The following is an 18,867-nucleotide window of genomic DNA, read 5'->3' as shown; positions in this document are numbered from 1 at the left end:
CTCTCTCTCTCTCTCATATATATATATATATATATATAATCAGAAAGCCCAACATTTTTTGTTGTAATTTATGTTTCTACAATGTTAACTGTTCTGCTTCTCAGCATTTATTCGTAAAAAATCTTGCCTTGGTACCTACAATATGTCAGTAGTCAAACTTAAGAAAGCCTGCGCTGGGCAGGCAGTATCAACTCAGATTAACTCGGCATAGACAACATGTTAAAGATGTTTTAATAATTAGGGAAAAAAAATAAATCTGAATAAAAAATAAATGGAATTAAAAACAAAATGCAATAAATAAATTCTGTGCAAGTGAGAGAAGGGAATAAATTTAAACAGACCAAATAACTAAAAAGAATCAGAAGAAATTAGTTCTGTGTGGGCGAGAGAAGAGGATATATATAAAAATGGGATAAATACGACCACGAGGCTATCTAAAATAAAGCAAAAATATGCTACAGTCCCCTAAAAAATACAGTGTTCTTTTGGTAGATAAATGGGAAATAAATTTTACATACCCGGTGCTAGATTGAAGGAAAAAGGCATCCTCTGGTTTTGAAGATTTCTGTGAAAAAGACCGCATAGCAACGAACTCAAAACTAGACTATTAACGAGATCGCATGGTGCATGATGTTTCAAAGGGGTGGGGTGGGGGTCTATATATATGTGTGTGTGCGTCACTTAAAGAGAATGTTTACCCAAAAATAAACGGGCAGAAAAAGAGTAAAATTAAAAGAAAGGCTTTAAAAAAAAAAAAAAAAAACTTGCACAAAAAGTAAAACAAAAAACATGAGATTAGGCTTAAGAAACCAGTGATGACCGTATGCGCCCCTTTCTTAAAAACGTTCCTCCTGTAGACATGACATTAACCGTCTCCTCAATTGATCTGGCTTTCAAAGGGTTTAGGTAGCTCCCAGGAAGACCATTTCAAATAAATTCAGAAAGTTTTCTGATTGGTCCAAAATATAATTGTTTGTTTTTATTCAAGATAGTTTATACGCAGACAACATGCGTACAAACGCGATTATGTATTTTGATTTTGTATGTCAATGTGTAAACATCAACTACTACTGTTACATGTAATTTTACACTTGAATTGCAGGAGTTTCTCTTTTTCTTTGTTTTTTTTTAAAATTATTATGATTTCTAACAAACATATTTTTTGGTAATAAATATACTGTAAGTGTTAAGTTTGCTAATGAACAGCAGAGTATGATAATTTCTTGTTAATGTATGCTCCCCTTCAAAGGGAAAGGTATGATTGGGGAGGATGGTATCACGATTACAGAACAGGCATTACATTACCCTATCCCAAAAAGAAGGAAGTGATACTTGGGAAGAGGATACCATGATGAATGAACATATTTACCTTTCTCGATCTGAATTGAGCTTTGGTATACATGTCTGTTATGTTCTTTTTGTTTTTGTCTGTAAAAAAAACAAAAAAACTCCTACATCTAATTCGTGTGCGTTTTAAAATCCACTTTGCTCCTTTTTTTTTTGTTTGCATGCATATTTGATATCTATTCTCTAACGCACGAGGATTGTTCCGATTTTCGTTTTTTTTTTCTTAATTCAAAAAGTTGAATAGCTATGAAGATGGAATTAATACAATTAAAACGAATGACCTTTTGTGCTCCAGAGTTTATTTTTCTACATGATCACCGTTATTCTCGATGCAATTTTCCCGGGAATTCAATGACATTTCTCTGCTTCTGACACAGATCCATGACAGAGCTTTCTTTCTTAGAGTCTCACACCATCAATATCTACATATCTATATAAAACTTTCAGGTCATGAATGCATAAGTTCAGTCAGCATAACAATGCAATTTGTAAATCCTCTCTGAGCCATTCAGACAGAGTAAAAAATAGGAGGCATTACTTTTGAAATGCCCCTCATATGTTCTGTTTGGTTGATATGTTTATTTGGGAATAAAGAGTTGTTGTTTTTTTCTTTTGGCCTGATATTAAGTTTTTAGTTATTAAATTGAAGTCTGTTACGTTCTTTTTACTGTTAATTAAATTTGTTCAAAGTTATAATAGAGAATCTTGAATTTACCTGTTCAGTCCAACACTTCTTGGCAAACAATGTTGTTTTTTTTCCCTGTTTCTTTCGAATGTTCCCTTTTTTACCTAGTGCTTCAGACTTATCCTCCTCAGTGAAAAATCACTGTACGTCGAAAGTAAGAGTTCTTTCTCACACCATTAAAACAATGATCATATATTATTATGATCTTCAACGGATACCAGACTGGGCCTTTTAAAGCTAAATTTTGCTAATTTGGACATTTTTGGAGCAGCTTGGCCTCCAAAAATTGTATTTGTCTTTTTTTCAAAGAGTAACTTATGAACTATGGAAGGAACAGACAGAATATTATGTAGATGCTCATGTGTTTTCGTATCAGTTTGGTTAAAATTGTTTAAGATAGATTCTCAATCAGTCCATTATACTTACTATCAGAGACGTTTTATGGAATAATATTTTCTCTCTCCGCTGACCAGTACGCAAATGAGGTAAATGAATGGGCCACCTGGAAATTCTATATAAACTCTCTCCAATTGTTAATTTGAACTTGTGCAGCTGCTATTGTGCATAGGCAGCAAGCATTCCACTAATAAGCCATCATAAGTCAAGTACAAATAGGCAAAAATTCACAGTTTCAATAAATCATTATAGGAATGTATTAATAGCTGCAGCTAAAGGTAAGTATACTACAATGCATTGAGTTGTAGAAATTGGGAACTTGCAATTTTTGAAAAATCTATGATTTTGTAATGGATAACAGACAATCAACAATTCACACACAAACTAATAAAGCTGAACGATTTCGTAAGCATTTTCCCTTGAACTTCACCACACACTCCACTAACAAATTCCTTCCAAATTTTCTTCCATAGACAGAAGCCACACTCGATGATCTGATCATCACCCCTTTCCATGTATGGGATATCATAAAAATCTTTGACACCTTAAAAATATACCCCTTTGATCTCTATTCTTGCTCTAGTAATAAATACTCTACTGAGCTGGACCCTATCCTTTCAAATTCAAATTCTACAATAAATATCTTGTTGAATCTTGATTCCTCAATAGCTAGAAAATTGCCTCTATGATAACAGTATTCAAGAATTCTAGTGAAATAACTGACCCATAAAATTATCACCTTATTAGTCTTCTCCTACTCATTAATTAATCTAGCACTAGTCCACAATTTCATTAATATTAAATTTTTTCTAATTAACCATATACATTTATTTAGACAAGCCTGTTCTACTGTGAATAGCCTTTGACGATGTCTGGCATGAAGGTCTTCAGATTTTTTTCAACCAAAAGAAATATTCAGTTTATCTTTGGTGGCCATACAACTAAACATGATTTTTAATGCAAATGTGATGCATGTATTGATCCTTAAACCTTTATTATTCTTAATTTTAATAAACAATCTCCTTGATGCAATTGTGTCCGATATGGATATATTTGTTAGTGTCACTTCACTTTAATCTTATCGTGTGCGCAAAACAAATGTACACATATCCAAGGCAATTACTGGATCCTTAGAAAATAACCAGTCCATAGTGAAATGTAACACTGAATGCTCCTTTCCTTTAACAATTACTAGTCTGGATGCCCGGCATTGCCCGGGTGTTTGGAGGTGTGTATTGAGAAAAAAAAAAAATGATAGTAGGCAGGCAGGCAGGCTTGAACCCGTGACGCGAAGGCAGAAAAGAAAGTGAAAGAAAATCTGACGTGTTAGCACTACTCCATGATGCGACCAGAAGTTCAGAATGTTAAAATTAGGCAAAGTTAATCCAACCAATATGATGATGTACAAAAATGGTTCGCGAAAAATCGACCCCTTCTTGTAGAAAAGTGCCCGGTTGAGGGCGAAGGAATTAATGCTTTTGGCCAATTTTTAGATATTTGTGACATCAAGCTTCAAAATGATACCAATCTCATAAAAATTTGTCGCCTCTGTCGAAAGTTTTAGACAAACATAACATGATGATGATTGCAACGTCTTGTCAGGCGAGTGCCACTCCCTTAGATATGAGCCCAAAAATTATTTTATTTTATTTATTTATTTTTTTTTTAAGTCCTACCGGTGAATTCACACGCTCAAACAGGCATGACACTGAAGACGGTCATTGAGATCAATTATTACATGCTTCCAGCATTTCAAACCTCCACACGTCACAACTTTTCCATCGCCACAGGACCATTTTTATAGACAAATGCCTGAGGGAGTATCTATACACAGATGATGTTACAGAGTCTTAGCTTTGTACGACAGCTAAGTTTCTCTCTCGGTTCAAAATGTTGAGATCCAGCAACAAGCAAGAGCAAGATAGCCAGCAACAAGTTAAACTGCAGACCAGCTTAATGCGGGTACTGGTCTCCCGCTTTATGGTTTTTTAAATCAGAGATTTGCTTCTCCTAGAAAGGTTGCCTTCACTACGGCTTACGGGAGCCCTCTCCACCCCAACACACACATACATACACACACACATACACGGTGCTAGTTGGCCATTGACCTTGAAAAAGTGTTCATTCGCCCTTTGGAAGGTCTTGTTTTTAATCCTTCAGGGAGACTAGCCACCCTCCTTACCAAACAAGTCTGGTGGGGGAACCACTTTAGTTGCCGGTGATCCGACCATGAGGCAGGTAGTACTGGGTTACATGGTACCAGTAGCATATGACATGACCTGACATACATACATACATACATTTAAACAGACACATGAGATTTATATTATAGAAGATAAGAAACCTTTTCAACTACCAATTGCCATGGTTAATAGCAGAGTTCATTGTTAAGAGTTAATGTGAATTGGAACAAATACACAGAAGGCATTGTCAAAGAAAGTGGGCTCCCTCTATTATTCTAGAAATCTCCTCACACTTAACACTATCTTTCTACAAACCCACTATTCATTGATGCATGGAGTATTGTTGTCACAATTGGACTGGTGTACAAACCACTAACATCTCCCTTTTAGACAGAGTCCAAAAAAGATCCTCTAATCTAATAAGCTCCACACTATCTACTCAGCTCTATCCTCTGTCTCATTGCCACAATGTTGTATCTCTATGCTTGTTTTATAAGTACTTAAAGTGAATGTGCTCCAACGAACTTCCTGTACTGGAGCCCCCTGACTGTACTGACATGCAGAAGATTAAACATCTTTATATAACCCTTATCCCTGAGTGGCTTCCGGGCCTTGATAAGTGGTGACCACCGTGTAAAAAAAAAAAAAAAATCTTGCTGCATAACTCCCTAATTAGGATACCGCTGAAGGTATGTCCCTTAAAATGAAACAAAACTAAAAATAAACAATTAAAAATAAGTACTACTAAACTAAATTCTTAGATTAAACTTTTAAAAAAATATTTTACTTTACTAAGTTTTATTAGAATTACTAGTAAACACTTATTGTAGTGCCTTGGAATAAATGAGTATGCCTGCTCCTTGTCCTGAACCTCTCTTTATTATTATTATTATTATTATTAAATTGCTCTAATTTTACATATTCAAGGTATATATAAAATAATTTTCAACTTTTTTTTTTTTTTTATTGATTTCCTGCATTGTAACATGAATATAGACCCCTATGATGTTATGAACTATAAGATGTACCCAGTGTTGCCTGGGTATTAACCCATTACCCGCCAGCATCCCATTAATGGGATGCTCCAAAAAAATCTACATTTACATCTAAAAGTTTCCCTTAATTTGGCCACTAATGGGTTAATCATTGCATATTTTACATATAAACTAAAGACAATTTTTCTCCTGTATCTATCTGATGAATTTCTTTTTGTACGATAAGCTGCATAATCAAATCTCTTTTGTCATTCATATAAGGCTAATATTGGTCTGTTGTTAAAAAATAAAAATTGTGTTTCTGACTAATATCGTATTTTAATATTTAGTCCTGATCGATATTTTTACTTTTAATTAGTCATTAAACAAAAGCTGTTTAGTTTTTACTCTCACAGTCGCATTTATTCCCCTTGCCACCCAGAACACTGGGAAGAAATTTAATAAAGCAAATGATTCACAGTGAAGATGAAGAGAGACTGGAATTCTTTATTTATTTTTTGCTTTTCTACTATCCCTCTCTCTCTATCTTTTTTGCTAACCCACCTATAACTATAAAGAGAAGGGGGAAGAAGAGAAAGTAAAAAAAGAGAGGAGAAAAAAAAATAAACAAGACTAAACAACCATTCCCATCGATGTAGTTAGGAGTATTGTTGAATATAATTGCCTCAGACTGCTCTAGGCAGGGTTCTGGTTCAAACCTCACCCAGGTATAAGTAATTTTTACTAACTTTGTCACCAAATGTACTTAAACATTTTAGATTACAATATTAAGCAAATTTGTATTATCCATTGAAAATTCAAAAACATAATAATGTTTTCTTTTACTAATTTCTATAATTAATTTATTAAAATAAGGATCCCAGATGACACTAGGTAGCTCTGCTAGTAACTAATAAAATTCATAAAAGACATGAATAAACCCCTTCTTACATTTTTGCATTAAATAGTACAACTGTTTTCATAATTTATTTATTCAAGTCAAATATCTATTTAGAAAACTGGTTCCTCATAGTAAAGCTTGATATGCTGTCAAACAAAATATACCCCACCTTATTATATATTATAATTTTATTATATATTGTAATTTAAGAAAAAAAAGCAGGGGGATTTAAAACCGGATTAATATGCCTCCGGGGACTGATTCCAAAGATTCTATCAATTTTGCTTGGAAATCTGCTATTGACGCGCGCACACACACACTATTGCTTTTATGGGTGTACGTGATTATGTGTGTGTGTGAGTGTATATATGTGTATGTTTGTGTGATTATGTATATATATGTGTGTTTGTGTGAGTGTATCTATGTGTATATATATATATATATATATATATATATATATATATATGTGTGTGTGTGTGTGTATGTATGTAAACATAGACTTACCTTTCCATCAAGATTGGCAGTTTTATGCTGAAAGCAACCAGGCCATATAATACTTGTCTAAACAAATCATATTTATATTATAGATGATATTCAGCATTTTAGCTTGGCATGTAAAGCAAGTTGGTATTTATCTGCTTGTGAAATTTTGTTTAAAGGAAATAAATATCTGACACAATTGCTTAATAAGGAGAAGGTGATAGAGAAAAAAAAAAACAACTAAAAAGAACAAGAAATAATTTAACAACGAATCTTTAGATTTGATATTTTGTTTAAGTTATGAAACTTTGTCAAGAATAGCATTTATTGAACAGAAGATGGAAGATTTTTAAATAAAATAAATTTTGTTATTTGGTTGTCTTTATAATGCACTAATCGTATGTACTTGATGTTGCTTGGGATACAGTGAAGTTTAGTTTTTTTTTTGTTTTTTTTTTAAAGTTTTTGTTTTGTTTGTCCATTTGTAAACTTAAATTAAACGACTACTATTATATTCTTTAATTTAAAATGAGTTATCCTTCCTTGCTGATTTTTTTTTTTATTTTTAGGTAATTAAATATTTCCTCACTTATCTTCGGACCAAAACATACACTATGCTTCATTTCTTATGATCAAATCATCATCCGGCTTTGGTATTTATGGTGTTGCAATTGTCCTGACTTTTAGAGTGGGAAACACTAGGCATCTTATGCCTGCTTTCTATGTGGTCCAATCGAAAGAGTTTTTAAATCGTGCTTAATGCAATCAAACTATCTTATACTCCCTCAAACCAGTCTGCCTTGGTTTTCTATGCACTTTTGTGCCTGACGTATCTATGCATGTTATTGAGTTGATGTAGGACATGGCATGGCTAGATAATACTGTGAAATTGCAGTAAAATGTTAAAGCAAGTTGCTTTTTATTACTTACTAGTCAAACTGAAAGTGACAAAGGTTTAAATTAAGCCTAGTCAATCGAAAAGAGGGGATGACTTTTGAAAATATTGGGGAAAAAAGCGACCCCCCCTCCCTGTAGAAAAGTGTCCAGTTGAGGGTGAAAGGAATTAATGTCTTTAGCCAATTTTTCGATATTTGTCATCCGAAGGGTTGAGCTACAAAGCGATACCGATCTCATGAAAGTCCGTCACCTCTGTCGAAAGTTTTAGGTAGACATACATAAATTTAATCATACAGGTGATATTTATATAACAGACTAGCTGTACCCAGCTAGTATTATTTGAAATTTAGTAAAGTCCTTTAAATTTTTTTTTTTTTTTTTTTTTATTTTAAAACTTTTTAAAAATTAAAATAAACAATTTCTGTTATATTCTTCAATTTGAAATGAGTAATCTTCCAGGCTGATTTTTATTTTTAGGAGATTATTTAAAAATGTTCCGATAGCTTCCAAATATACTGTTGCTATAACTAATATATGACAAACATACGTACACACAAAGACACGGGCATATTTGCATTATACCCTAATGCAAAAATAACACTTTACTTGAGAAAAGTTGCTTTTCTTTGATATTGGGAGATCAAGGAAGTCAAAAAAAAAATAAAAAAATAAAAAATCAAGTGAAACCTGCCTAGTGTGGATTGAAGACTTGTGTTGTATGGCGAGAACTGATATGGTGGATGTTTAATGTTAAAGCAAGATTAAATCTGAACAGTATAAGGAAATGAATGTAGAACAGGAGACTTTGATAGTATGGCCACATTGAAAGAATAGATGAGAATGTTTGGATATATTGATGTAGAACAGTTGAGGTAGCAGGATGAGTTCACAGGAAAGGTCGAGGGAAAGATGAGGAAGTGACAAGGATCTTCTAGAGAGAACGAGAGATAAATAAAGACCCGGCTAGAGATAGATTAGTTTGGAAGTCAATTGTAAAAGCCATCCAACAGTTGCCAGCATATAAAATGGACATTAAACTGAATATGATGAAAATTTAAAAGTTCTTGTTTGCTTTATTGCATTTTCGTTTTAGATAATCTGTTTCACTTGCTAGATTGAAAAAAAGTCTTTGTGGATTTATCCGGATCATCCGGAAATTTCATCAGATGTTTGTTTCACTTTTTATTGTAATTGTCAGCCCCCCCCCTCCCCACTCACTACAAAACACACAGAAAAGAAAAAAAATCAACTCTTAAATGTTTGCCTTCTTATTTCAGCAGATGACAGATTTCCTGCAGGATCTGTTCAAAATTCCTCTCCAAAATCTGAGGATATTTATTGGGAATCGAGTAGCGAAGAGAGAATTTATGACCGACCTCGAAGCGCTTCTTCTGTAGATACAAGAATAAACCATTCCATTAATGGTAATATTATTTCCACTGGCACGCACCCCCCTCCTCCATCCTGTGTTTCAAATGATGTAATGCTCATTCTTTCTTTGAACTTTATGGCTTTCAAAAACGATTTTCCCTTTTTGTCCTGTTTATTTTGGAAAAAAAAAAAAACCCTTGCTTTCGAGTATTTTGTGGCATAGTCTTATCTTTTTAATGTTGTATCATATGTATTCCTTTGTAATCTTATCTGAATGACAAATAATAATAACTCAAACAATCAATATAGAAATATAAAAGAAATTATTATTGTTAGTGAATATAATAGGTTGTTACAAGTTGAGTAACTGACTTGTAATGTATACGGGGAACTGCCAGGCTGTACTCTATGCTACTTGGGACAGCACATTGTATAAGGAATAGAGTGACAGTATTTTCTCTATAACACATAAAAATTTCCCCGAAAATTCATTATCTGTTTTACTGTATCACAGTTCTTTGTTGTTGCTAGAGGGTGAATGCTTCAAGCTTAGATTAAAACACTGTTTTTGATGGTAATTTGAGATCAAATCTACATCACCAATAACACAATCGAGCAAGTGTGAATCTTACTATTTATATTCACATTATCAGCTACCGAAGAGTGTTTTATTCGATTTCATGAAGAGCTTTGTGCTATTTCTAACAGCTGACGATTTCATTTATTGCAAAGCATGGGGGAGGGGATAGTATATTACTTGTCTCCTTTCAAAAAACGGATACCTCCCTGAAGACTACCTATGGAGATTTATACTGAAGCAATGATTCCATAATCTCCAAGCACACGTCTCCAGAAGCAGTGTTGTTTGAACCCAGTAGCCTAGACGAATCCAGGACAAATGGAAACAATGTCAGGATGAGCAGAGAAAGTCTGGTGTTATTTAGGAGTTTTCCTTCTCCTAGGCTAGTTGCCCAATCAATGCTTGAGAATCTAGTCTACTTTACTATTTAAATTCATAGCTGGAGTGAGAATATCTGGATTCATACTTTTTTTCAAGGGTATTAATGAAACTATGTAGATAGTTGCTGCAATATAATTGGTATCTGGCATGCTGAGCTCATGGTCCACATTTGTAACCTCTACACTACACCGCTTCCGTGTTTCAGAAATTTGAGTTTTCAGTTTTGTAGTAGTATTGCGCTTTGTTTAATGTAGGAAAGAAAAAAAAAAGTTTCAGTTGAATCGCTAAAGCTGCTCATGGATGCGAGTTCTGTTTTATTTTTTTGTCTTTATCAAAATCCCTTTTTTTTCTTTTTTTTCCTTTTTTTTTTTTGGTAAAACGATTGATTTTGACCAAATCGCTAGAGCCTTACTTCATTATTTTTTTTTTCGTCGCTATTTAGTTGGATTTTATTTCTCTTTTTTTTCTTTATCTTTTATCTTGTTATTTTTTTCTTCCTCTCTCTCCATCTTGTCTAACCATGCTTTCCTTTTTCCCCTCTTATGACAATTCTCTCTAAAAACTTGAAATGCAAATTTTCACCGGGAAGGCTAAAACTTTGAATGATTCGTGATGTAAGAGCAAAGGGAGATAAACTTTCATCTTCATCAAAGAACAACTTGTTATTCCCTCCTCCTATTCACACACACACATGACTCAATGTCTTTCGCTTCAGTAGTTTTTTGTATTACAACATTTTACACATTTACACAAGCACAGAGAGCAGAGTCCTGCCAGGTTGGGAAATTCATTCCGATTTCAGCTCCTTCTGCCATTGGTTACTCATCTGCAACGTCGTCATCATCTTTGGTGTAATATCTGTTTTACATGTTTGCATCCATCAAACTGCTTATAAAAATGGACTTTCAAACTAATTTATCTCGCATCTATCCTTATCACTTCCTCACAGGTCTTTGACCTTTTCCTGTAAACTGACCCTGCTACCTCAACTGCTCCACATATACTAACCTAAGCACTCTTGTTCATTCTTTTAATTGAACCAAACTCTGAAAGTCTTCTGTTTTGTGTGCATCTCCTTATGCTGTCGAGGTTTAAATTTCCTCTGTGATCATTCGATCAAATCCAATTTTAAGATTCATATTACACACTCATCATAATATTCTTGTATCATTTCTCTCCATGCAACTCAGGTCCTCAACTCGTATATATTTGTAACTTTTGATATATTGCTTTTTATTTTTGATGTTTGTATATTCAACACCATTAGTAAATAAAATGATTTTTTAATTATCTTTAAGTGATTCAAAAAATGACATTAAAAAAAAGATACAGAGAAAAAAAATGCGAACAAGATTCAAACGTGTGCGAATGAAGATGATCCATCAAATCTTGGGATCAATCTTTTGTCAACAAAATCTGTTCATTTCTGTTATTAAAACATATCATCTCAGATTTTTAATTTGTCTTCTTCAAACTCTTAAGATCTATCACCAATATTTAGCACTCTCCCTCATATAGTAACTTCTAATCTATAATATAAATCTCACCTGTCTGTTTAAATGTATGTTTGTATGTCTGCCTAAAACATTCGACAGAGGCAACAGATTTTCACAAGATTGGTTTCATTCTGAAGCTCGACCCTTCGGACAACAAATATCGAAAGTTGACCAAAAACTAATTCCTTCACCCTCAACTGGGCACTTTTGTACAAGGAGGGTTGATTTTTTTTTTTTTGCTGACATTTTTTGCAAGTCATTCAACCTTCAGGTTCATGACGTTGCTTAAAAGGTGTTATTTTGACCGCCCCTGATGTCACAACCACGATAGCCACATCGGTACGACAGTTAGTTTTTTTTTTTTTTTTTTTTAACTCTTTTTTTCCTCTGGCGCATTACGGGTTCGAGCCTACTTACTACTCCTATTTTTTCTTTTGCTCAACCAACACCCTTACACACACCTCCACTTTCTTTTCTGCCTTCGTGTCACGAGTTCGAGCACAACCACCGAGATATAGAAGGCCTATTAACTGAAAAATGCCTGTTGGCAATGTAGGTAAGAATTGTCAAACTATCACTGTTTAGATACTATATGAGGGAATTTTTAAAAAGATTTAAAACATGTTAAAAAAGAAAATAAAAGGAACCCAATTTGATTAATAATGAAACTGAACTTTATTCAATATAAAATATAAATATTATGTAAAATTACGTAATTTTAAAGCAATATACCATCTAACACTGATAAAACTGAATTATGAATTTAGAGAACAAGCAATTAAAGAAACCTTTTGAACACAACCATTTCTTGGCCTTCGGAACAAGATCACAGTGCAGTATCTGTTTTGATGCTACAGTTTACCATTTCTGTCCTCGGTCGGTGGAGGAGAAATCTTTCATGACTGAGATTATTTTTGTTCCTATCTGGAGTGCCCTTTATTGGGAAGCTGGATTTTCCCCACAAGATTTATATTTTGAAATATTTAAATAACTATTAATTTAAATACAGAAATTATATTTAAAGTTTTGGTTTTCTGTTCTTCTATGTCTATTTTTTTCCCCATGTTTTTCTTCAAAATGTGTAGCGTATTTTCATCAGTTACATGATTAGGAATCCTATAGTCTTCATTTTCGTATCAGTGCAGAATACATGAATATGGAAATGAAGTTCACATAACTACTAAAAGACAATCATACCATAATGTGAACATTGGTTAAAAACTAAGAAAATATAGTAAACATCTACGATATTGTATTACAAAATAGTATTAGAAACACACTCAATATATGTCAGCCTATGTATATTGAGTTTCTAACAGTATTTTATATAGTTTTTTTTAGTTTGAACTTATTTTCCCAAACTTAATGTGTTTAATAGCGAGCTTGTCGCCATTTGTCTTTTTCAAATATATCGATAAGCACTATGATTTTCGAACCGAATAAACATTTTACATTAAATAAAAACACTAAAAACTTATCCAATTAGATAGAAAAGTAATTTATCTTGCCTTTGATAACATTTATTTGTTATATATTTGTTTTTTGACAACTTTTTCGAATTTATGTGTATAGTAAAACAACTCTCCACTTTTTTTTTATTAAATTGTTAGGTGAAAGTGCAGAATAGTCCCCCCCCCGCCCCCAGGTTAAAAATAGCTTTCTAAATAATATTTCAGCACGATGCAAACAATATCTATTTATAAGATAAAACAAGAAAATATTTATTTTTATTTAATGTACTCTTTATTTTTAGTTCATATCAACATTAAAACTGATTAGTTAATGAATTTTTCATAAATTTGTGTTGTTCGTATATCTCGGGAGAGAATAAAAAATTTCCTATTTCATTTCCCGTTTCAGTCATGTAAATTATTTACAGTTAAAATGTTATAAAAAAAAACAAAAACTTGAAGTTTTAAATATATTTCAAAGAAATAAATTACGCCCGGTGCTAAAATATTGAAAATTCATCAATCGTTAAAAAACAAAAAAATTATGGTGAAAAATGCTAACTTTAAAATATTTGGAAATACTCGGTGAAAAGTTTTAAATGGACTGAAAAATATTATATAAAAATTGTTTTGCAGTAAAAAAAAAATAAATAAAATGTAATGTTCGATTTTCTCTGATAAAAATAAAAGTTCAAACACGAGTTCGCTTACTATATTTTATTAGATTAAAATTATCCCAATGTGCAATTATGATAATTATCCAAATGGAAAATTGTTCTTTCTCTTTAGAAGAACATACATGGACGTTTGGTAACACAGCCATATTTTTTATGCTTGTTAGCGTGACCACATGGTTGAACACCAGAAACTTTCTATACCTACAAGTTGATCAGGAAACTTTTTTTTTGCTCAACACACACCTCCAAACACCCAGGCTATTATATAATTTTTCTGTGTGTCCATCTAAAAGTGAAAAAACTACACAAGACACACTCACATTGCTCTGAACAAATACAGGCACATTTTATTTTTTTAACATGCAAATATATGCACCCTCCAATCGCATATTTTTTTCTCGGCTGAGAGGATGATATGATGAACGAACAATATTTTTTTTTTTTTTTTTTACGTAGGAGTCACCACTTATCAAAGCCTGGAGGCCACTCGAAGATAAGGGTTAATGGGTGTACATTAGTCAATGTGATTATAGCATAGTAATTGTAAGTAGTGGAAATTTTGTAAATTGGATTAGTTAGGGGGATGGTTCATCAAGAACTTGTTTACATCGGACTTGAACTGATTGCCGAAAGAAGAACTAATGACTGAGAAGATTTTATGACGAATGACCTCCCCCCCCCCCTCAAAAAAAAAAAAAAAAAAAAAAAAAAGTAAGACTTAATGCCTGGGAGCATGATATCATGACAACAAAATATATAGTACACTACTTTTTGCTCCTCACAAAAAAATAGGAGATGATTTTGGGAGAAAAGTGCTATTGGTATCAGCACGGTAACAAAATTTCTGGACAACTTCAACAACCCTGCCATCCAATTATGCTTTCTCCATATCTGAGTCTTTTTCCGTCTCCACCTCTAACACAACTTGTTCACAAACTGGTTATTATTCCTTGATTTACCAATAATCCCATTACACTTATGAAATCTCTACTTATATAAAACTAGCAGGGGGTACTCGGCATTGCCCGAGTGTGTGTAGGTGATGTAGTAAGGAACTCCCGGGGAGGGGATTAAAAAAAAAGTGGTAATAGCGGGGAGGGGGATCAAAACGACAGTAAGCAGTTTGAGTGGGGAGAGGTGTTAAAAAAAAAAAAAAATGGTAGGCAGACTCGAACCCATAACACAAAGGAGGAAAAAAAAAAAAACAATGTCTTGGCCGATGCATCCATGACACAAGTGGAAGTCAAGAATGTTGAAATTAAGCGTAGTCAATCCAACGGAAATGATGTCTTGCGAAAATGTCGATGAAAAAAAAAAAAACGACCCTTCCTTGTACAAAACTGCTCAGTTGAGGGTGAAGGAATGAATATTTTTCCCCAATTTTTCAAGATTTGTCGTCCGAAGGATCGAGCTTCAAAACAATACTGATCTTGTGAGGATCCGTCATGTGTGTCGAAAACTTTTGCGAGACACACACACACATACACATTTTGCCTTTTATATATTAGACTAGCAGGGCTACCCGGCGTTGCTCGGGACCGTATAAACAATGAAAAAAAAACAGATATTGAACATATGTTTTATTCTTTAGCGTTACAAACAAACATTTGTCTTTTATATATATAGATAATGACAGGTTTTTTGGGGGCCCCCCTCGAAGATAACTGATCAGTTGACCAACTTCTAGTGGTCCGTTTGACGTGAAAGTTCGATATTTGTCATCCGGGTGATGGGGCTTCGATATGATACCAAATTTGTCAAGTTTGGTTCTGTCTTTCAAAAGTTTTAGCGTTACAAACAAACATACATACATACACACAGACGTTTGGCTTTTATATATATAGAAGGCACTTTCTCTGTGTGTGTGTTTGTTTCCTATGGACTCTAAAACTACTAAACCAAATTTTAGTAAACTTCACATAAATACACTTCATGTATCTGGGAGTGTTCTTCCATAGGTTTTATATCAGAATACTTTTGATGTATTGATAATCGAAAAATTCTATTAAAGAAGAAACAATTCAGTTTGGAACAAATTTAACACTTTTATACAACATAACATGACAAATGCATTTAAGAAGTTTTATCATTGCACAAGCAGAAGGGCCCGGCGTTAAAATCAACAGTAGGTTCTGTGTTAAGACAGAGGTGCATTTAAAATTGTGTCTGTTTAGAGCACAATTCAACCATGATACTTGACTTTTGCATTTTAAACTGTAATTCAAATCATTATATAAAAATAATCTTATAAAATCAACAGTAGGTTCTCTACAGTGCAATGTAGAGTATAACGTATTGTTGACTAAGTTACTGCAGGGAGGTATGTGAGCTTCCTCCTAGTGTGCTATGGTGGGTTTCCGACTAGAGCAAGCAATCAAGTGATCTGATTGACAAATCTGTGATTTCATGGATTTCAATGACAATAAAAGTATTGGAAATGTGAAACAATTGATCCTCATTTAATCCCGGGCAACGTTGTGTCTCCCTACTAGTCCAATCTAAAGTTTGTACAATTTTTGCAGTTGATGTCAAAGAAGAGTTGGAATGACTTTTGATGAAAATATTCTTCCCTTTTAACTTTTTAAAAAAATTTTTTTTATACTCTGTTAGATTTGTATTATCTCATCTTGGTTGTTTAAAACGATTCGGCTGATATAACCTCCGACCTTCTTCAAGTGCATCTTTTCAAACTCTGGAATCTATACAAAATTTTGAACTGAACCCTTTATTTAATCCACAGTAGATTCTTAGAAGTGTCAATTATTTTATCTTATTCTTGGTTACTGCTTGTTATATATATATATATATATATATATATATATATATATATATATATATATATATATATATATATATATATATATTCATAATTTTTTGCTTCGGTTTCGATTCAAGCTAATGCACCGAGTCATATGGATATATTTTTTCTTTTTGAAATCACAACTTTATAGCATATAAAAATCGATAGAACATTAACTCTATAATAATATATACGAAATCTGCAAGAATTGAAATATATTTAAGCATACTTTACGACCGGGCGTCCCTGCTAGTTTAGATAAATACTTTTGCAGTTTTAACCAAAAAAAAAAAAAAAAAACAATATCAAAGCGTCTCCATTTACGCTGATCTACAGAATGCCAACATCAATATATTACATATAAATAAATCCCCTGTGGAATTTCCACAGGTCCCGCTCACTAGTATCTACATGAAGATAATTACACTTAATAGTTAACGAAAGATGATCATCCCATAAGAAAACCGAAAAGAACTAATAAGGAATTAATTAAAATGAATGTTTAAAAGAATATGCAAATTAGCTAGATTTTTTTTGCAGAGGAATGCAATTCCACGACCCATATATAAGAAAGTTGTACTTTATTTTTAAACAAAAGGATTTTTAATATGAATATCAATACAAAAAAAAAAAAAAAAAATATATAAAAAAAATTTAAATTTAAATTCTTTTCTGTATTAAATCTTTAGTATTAAGCCTTTTTCATTTTTTTTTTTTTTTTGAGCTGGGTACTTTCTAAATTGTAAAGTTTACAAAAATAAATAAATATAAAAATGATAATCTGTGCATTTTACTCGCCATGTTGCGTTGAATATATACTCAATAATTCATAATGATCGATTTATTAGAGTAGGAGTAAAATGTATACACACATACTTAACTTTATATATATATATATATATATATATATATATATATATATATATATATATATATATATATATAGAGAGAGAGAGAGAGAGAGAGAGAGATGTCTGTATATATGTGTGTGTGTGTGTGTGTGTATTATGAAAGAATATATTACAAATCAGCCATACCAATCATGAAATTCAAATTTATGCAAATTATGCAAAAAAAAAAAAAAAAAAAAAAAGTTTCAAATGGATTTTTTTTTTGAATCCTTAAGAAACATTTTGTCTAAATAAACGTCTCTAATTTCCCACCCTGTTTTCCATTTCTCAAATTCCCTCGGATAAAACTACCCCCCTCCCTTTCCTTGTTCCAGAAAGCGTTTGACTCTGTCCTCCTCCTTCTCTTCCTCTGCCGCCGCTGCTTTATCTCCCCCTCCCCGGATCTCCACCCACTCAGCTTCCCAATTTCCTCATGGTTTCTTCTTCACCGTCTTCTTCATCTTCATCATCGTTATTGATTTTGTCCCCAGGATTCACCTCCTCCATGTTTCTTGCCGCTGCTCGATACTCTGTGGATGTTCTCGTATAAGTTATCGGCTGAAGCGCGTACAAACCGTCTATGACAATGACTTCTCACCGAGGTAACGACCCTTTTTCTGAAAGCTTTGTGGTTGGCGCGAATGCCCGAATGAATGCAGAAGGTGTGTGCATGTGTAGATTCCGATGGCCGGATTGTGTTAGCAGAGATTCCATCTAATGCAAGAGAGACTTGTTTTGGAAATTGGATCTCTTCTCCAATTTAACCAGGAAATGTGTTAGCAAACAGCTACTGTTACTACTGTTTCTCTCTTTTTATCGCCAATCTAGACATGAACGAACGAGATAATATAAGCGACTACATAATTTTTTTGATTTTATTACCACCAACTTATACGATTGGTTTTATTTTTGTAATGTCTGTACTTTAGAGTTTGACTTTATAAAATGTGTTGCTTTATTTTTGTTATCCGATAACCACTGAGCTTCTCTTGGTTACCGTGTTTACCAGTTGGTTAACCCCACCCCTCATTAATCCGCACCGGCTGTGTCTGTTTCTTGTCATCTTTTTTCGTCATGTTGTCATGGTCTCGGTTGTTAATTTGAATATTACTAATGGAAACTGAAGGCATTAATCAGCTGCTTGCTGTCTTCTTTGTATCTATATGAAGCCCCCTCTCCCCCCGACGATTTTTCCAATAGCTGCTATGCCCCCCCCCCCGGGTCTACACTCACGCGCGTGCGTGTGTCTGTTGCATTTGCTTCAAATTTCTATTTCTTCACCCCCCCTTCTTTTAGTGTATCAACACGTCTCATCGTTATTGTTGTTGTGGCAATAATATTTAATTATTTTGTTGTCA

General features: G+C 33.2%; 1 protein-coding gene across 24 annotated transcripts in view; it reads left to right on the top strand.

Annotated features, from left to right (window-relative positions):
• LOC145296919 (SH3 domain-containing kinase-binding protein 1-like) overlaps nt 1–18,867 on the top strand; it is a 452,874-nt gene that overhangs the window by 265,139 nt on the left and 168,868 nt on the right. For 14 of the 24 annotated variants that reach the window (XM_080143107.1, XM_080143091.1, XM_080143089.1 and 11 more), the window contains one exon: nt 9,141–9,287. The exons of the other annotated variants lie outside the window; for them this stretch is intronic. In XM_080143107.1, the coding sequence (XP_079999233.1) occupies nt 9,141–9,287 (147 nt within the window). The remainder of the gene's footprint in view (nt 1–9,140; nt 9,288–18,867) is intronic. 24 annotated transcript variants of the gene reach the window in all.

This window comes from Euprymna scolopes, chromosome 17 (assembly GCF_053919585.1).
Source record: "Euprymna scolopes isolate OS-2025 chromosome 17, ASM5391958v1, whole genome shotgun sequence".
NCBI classification, from domain to species: Eukaryota; Metazoa; Mollusca; class Cephalopoda; order Sepiida; family Sepiolidae; genus Euprymna; species Euprymna scolopes.
Note: the sequence above shows the minus strand (reverse complement) of the source record. Positions and strands in the feature narration are given on the sequence as shown.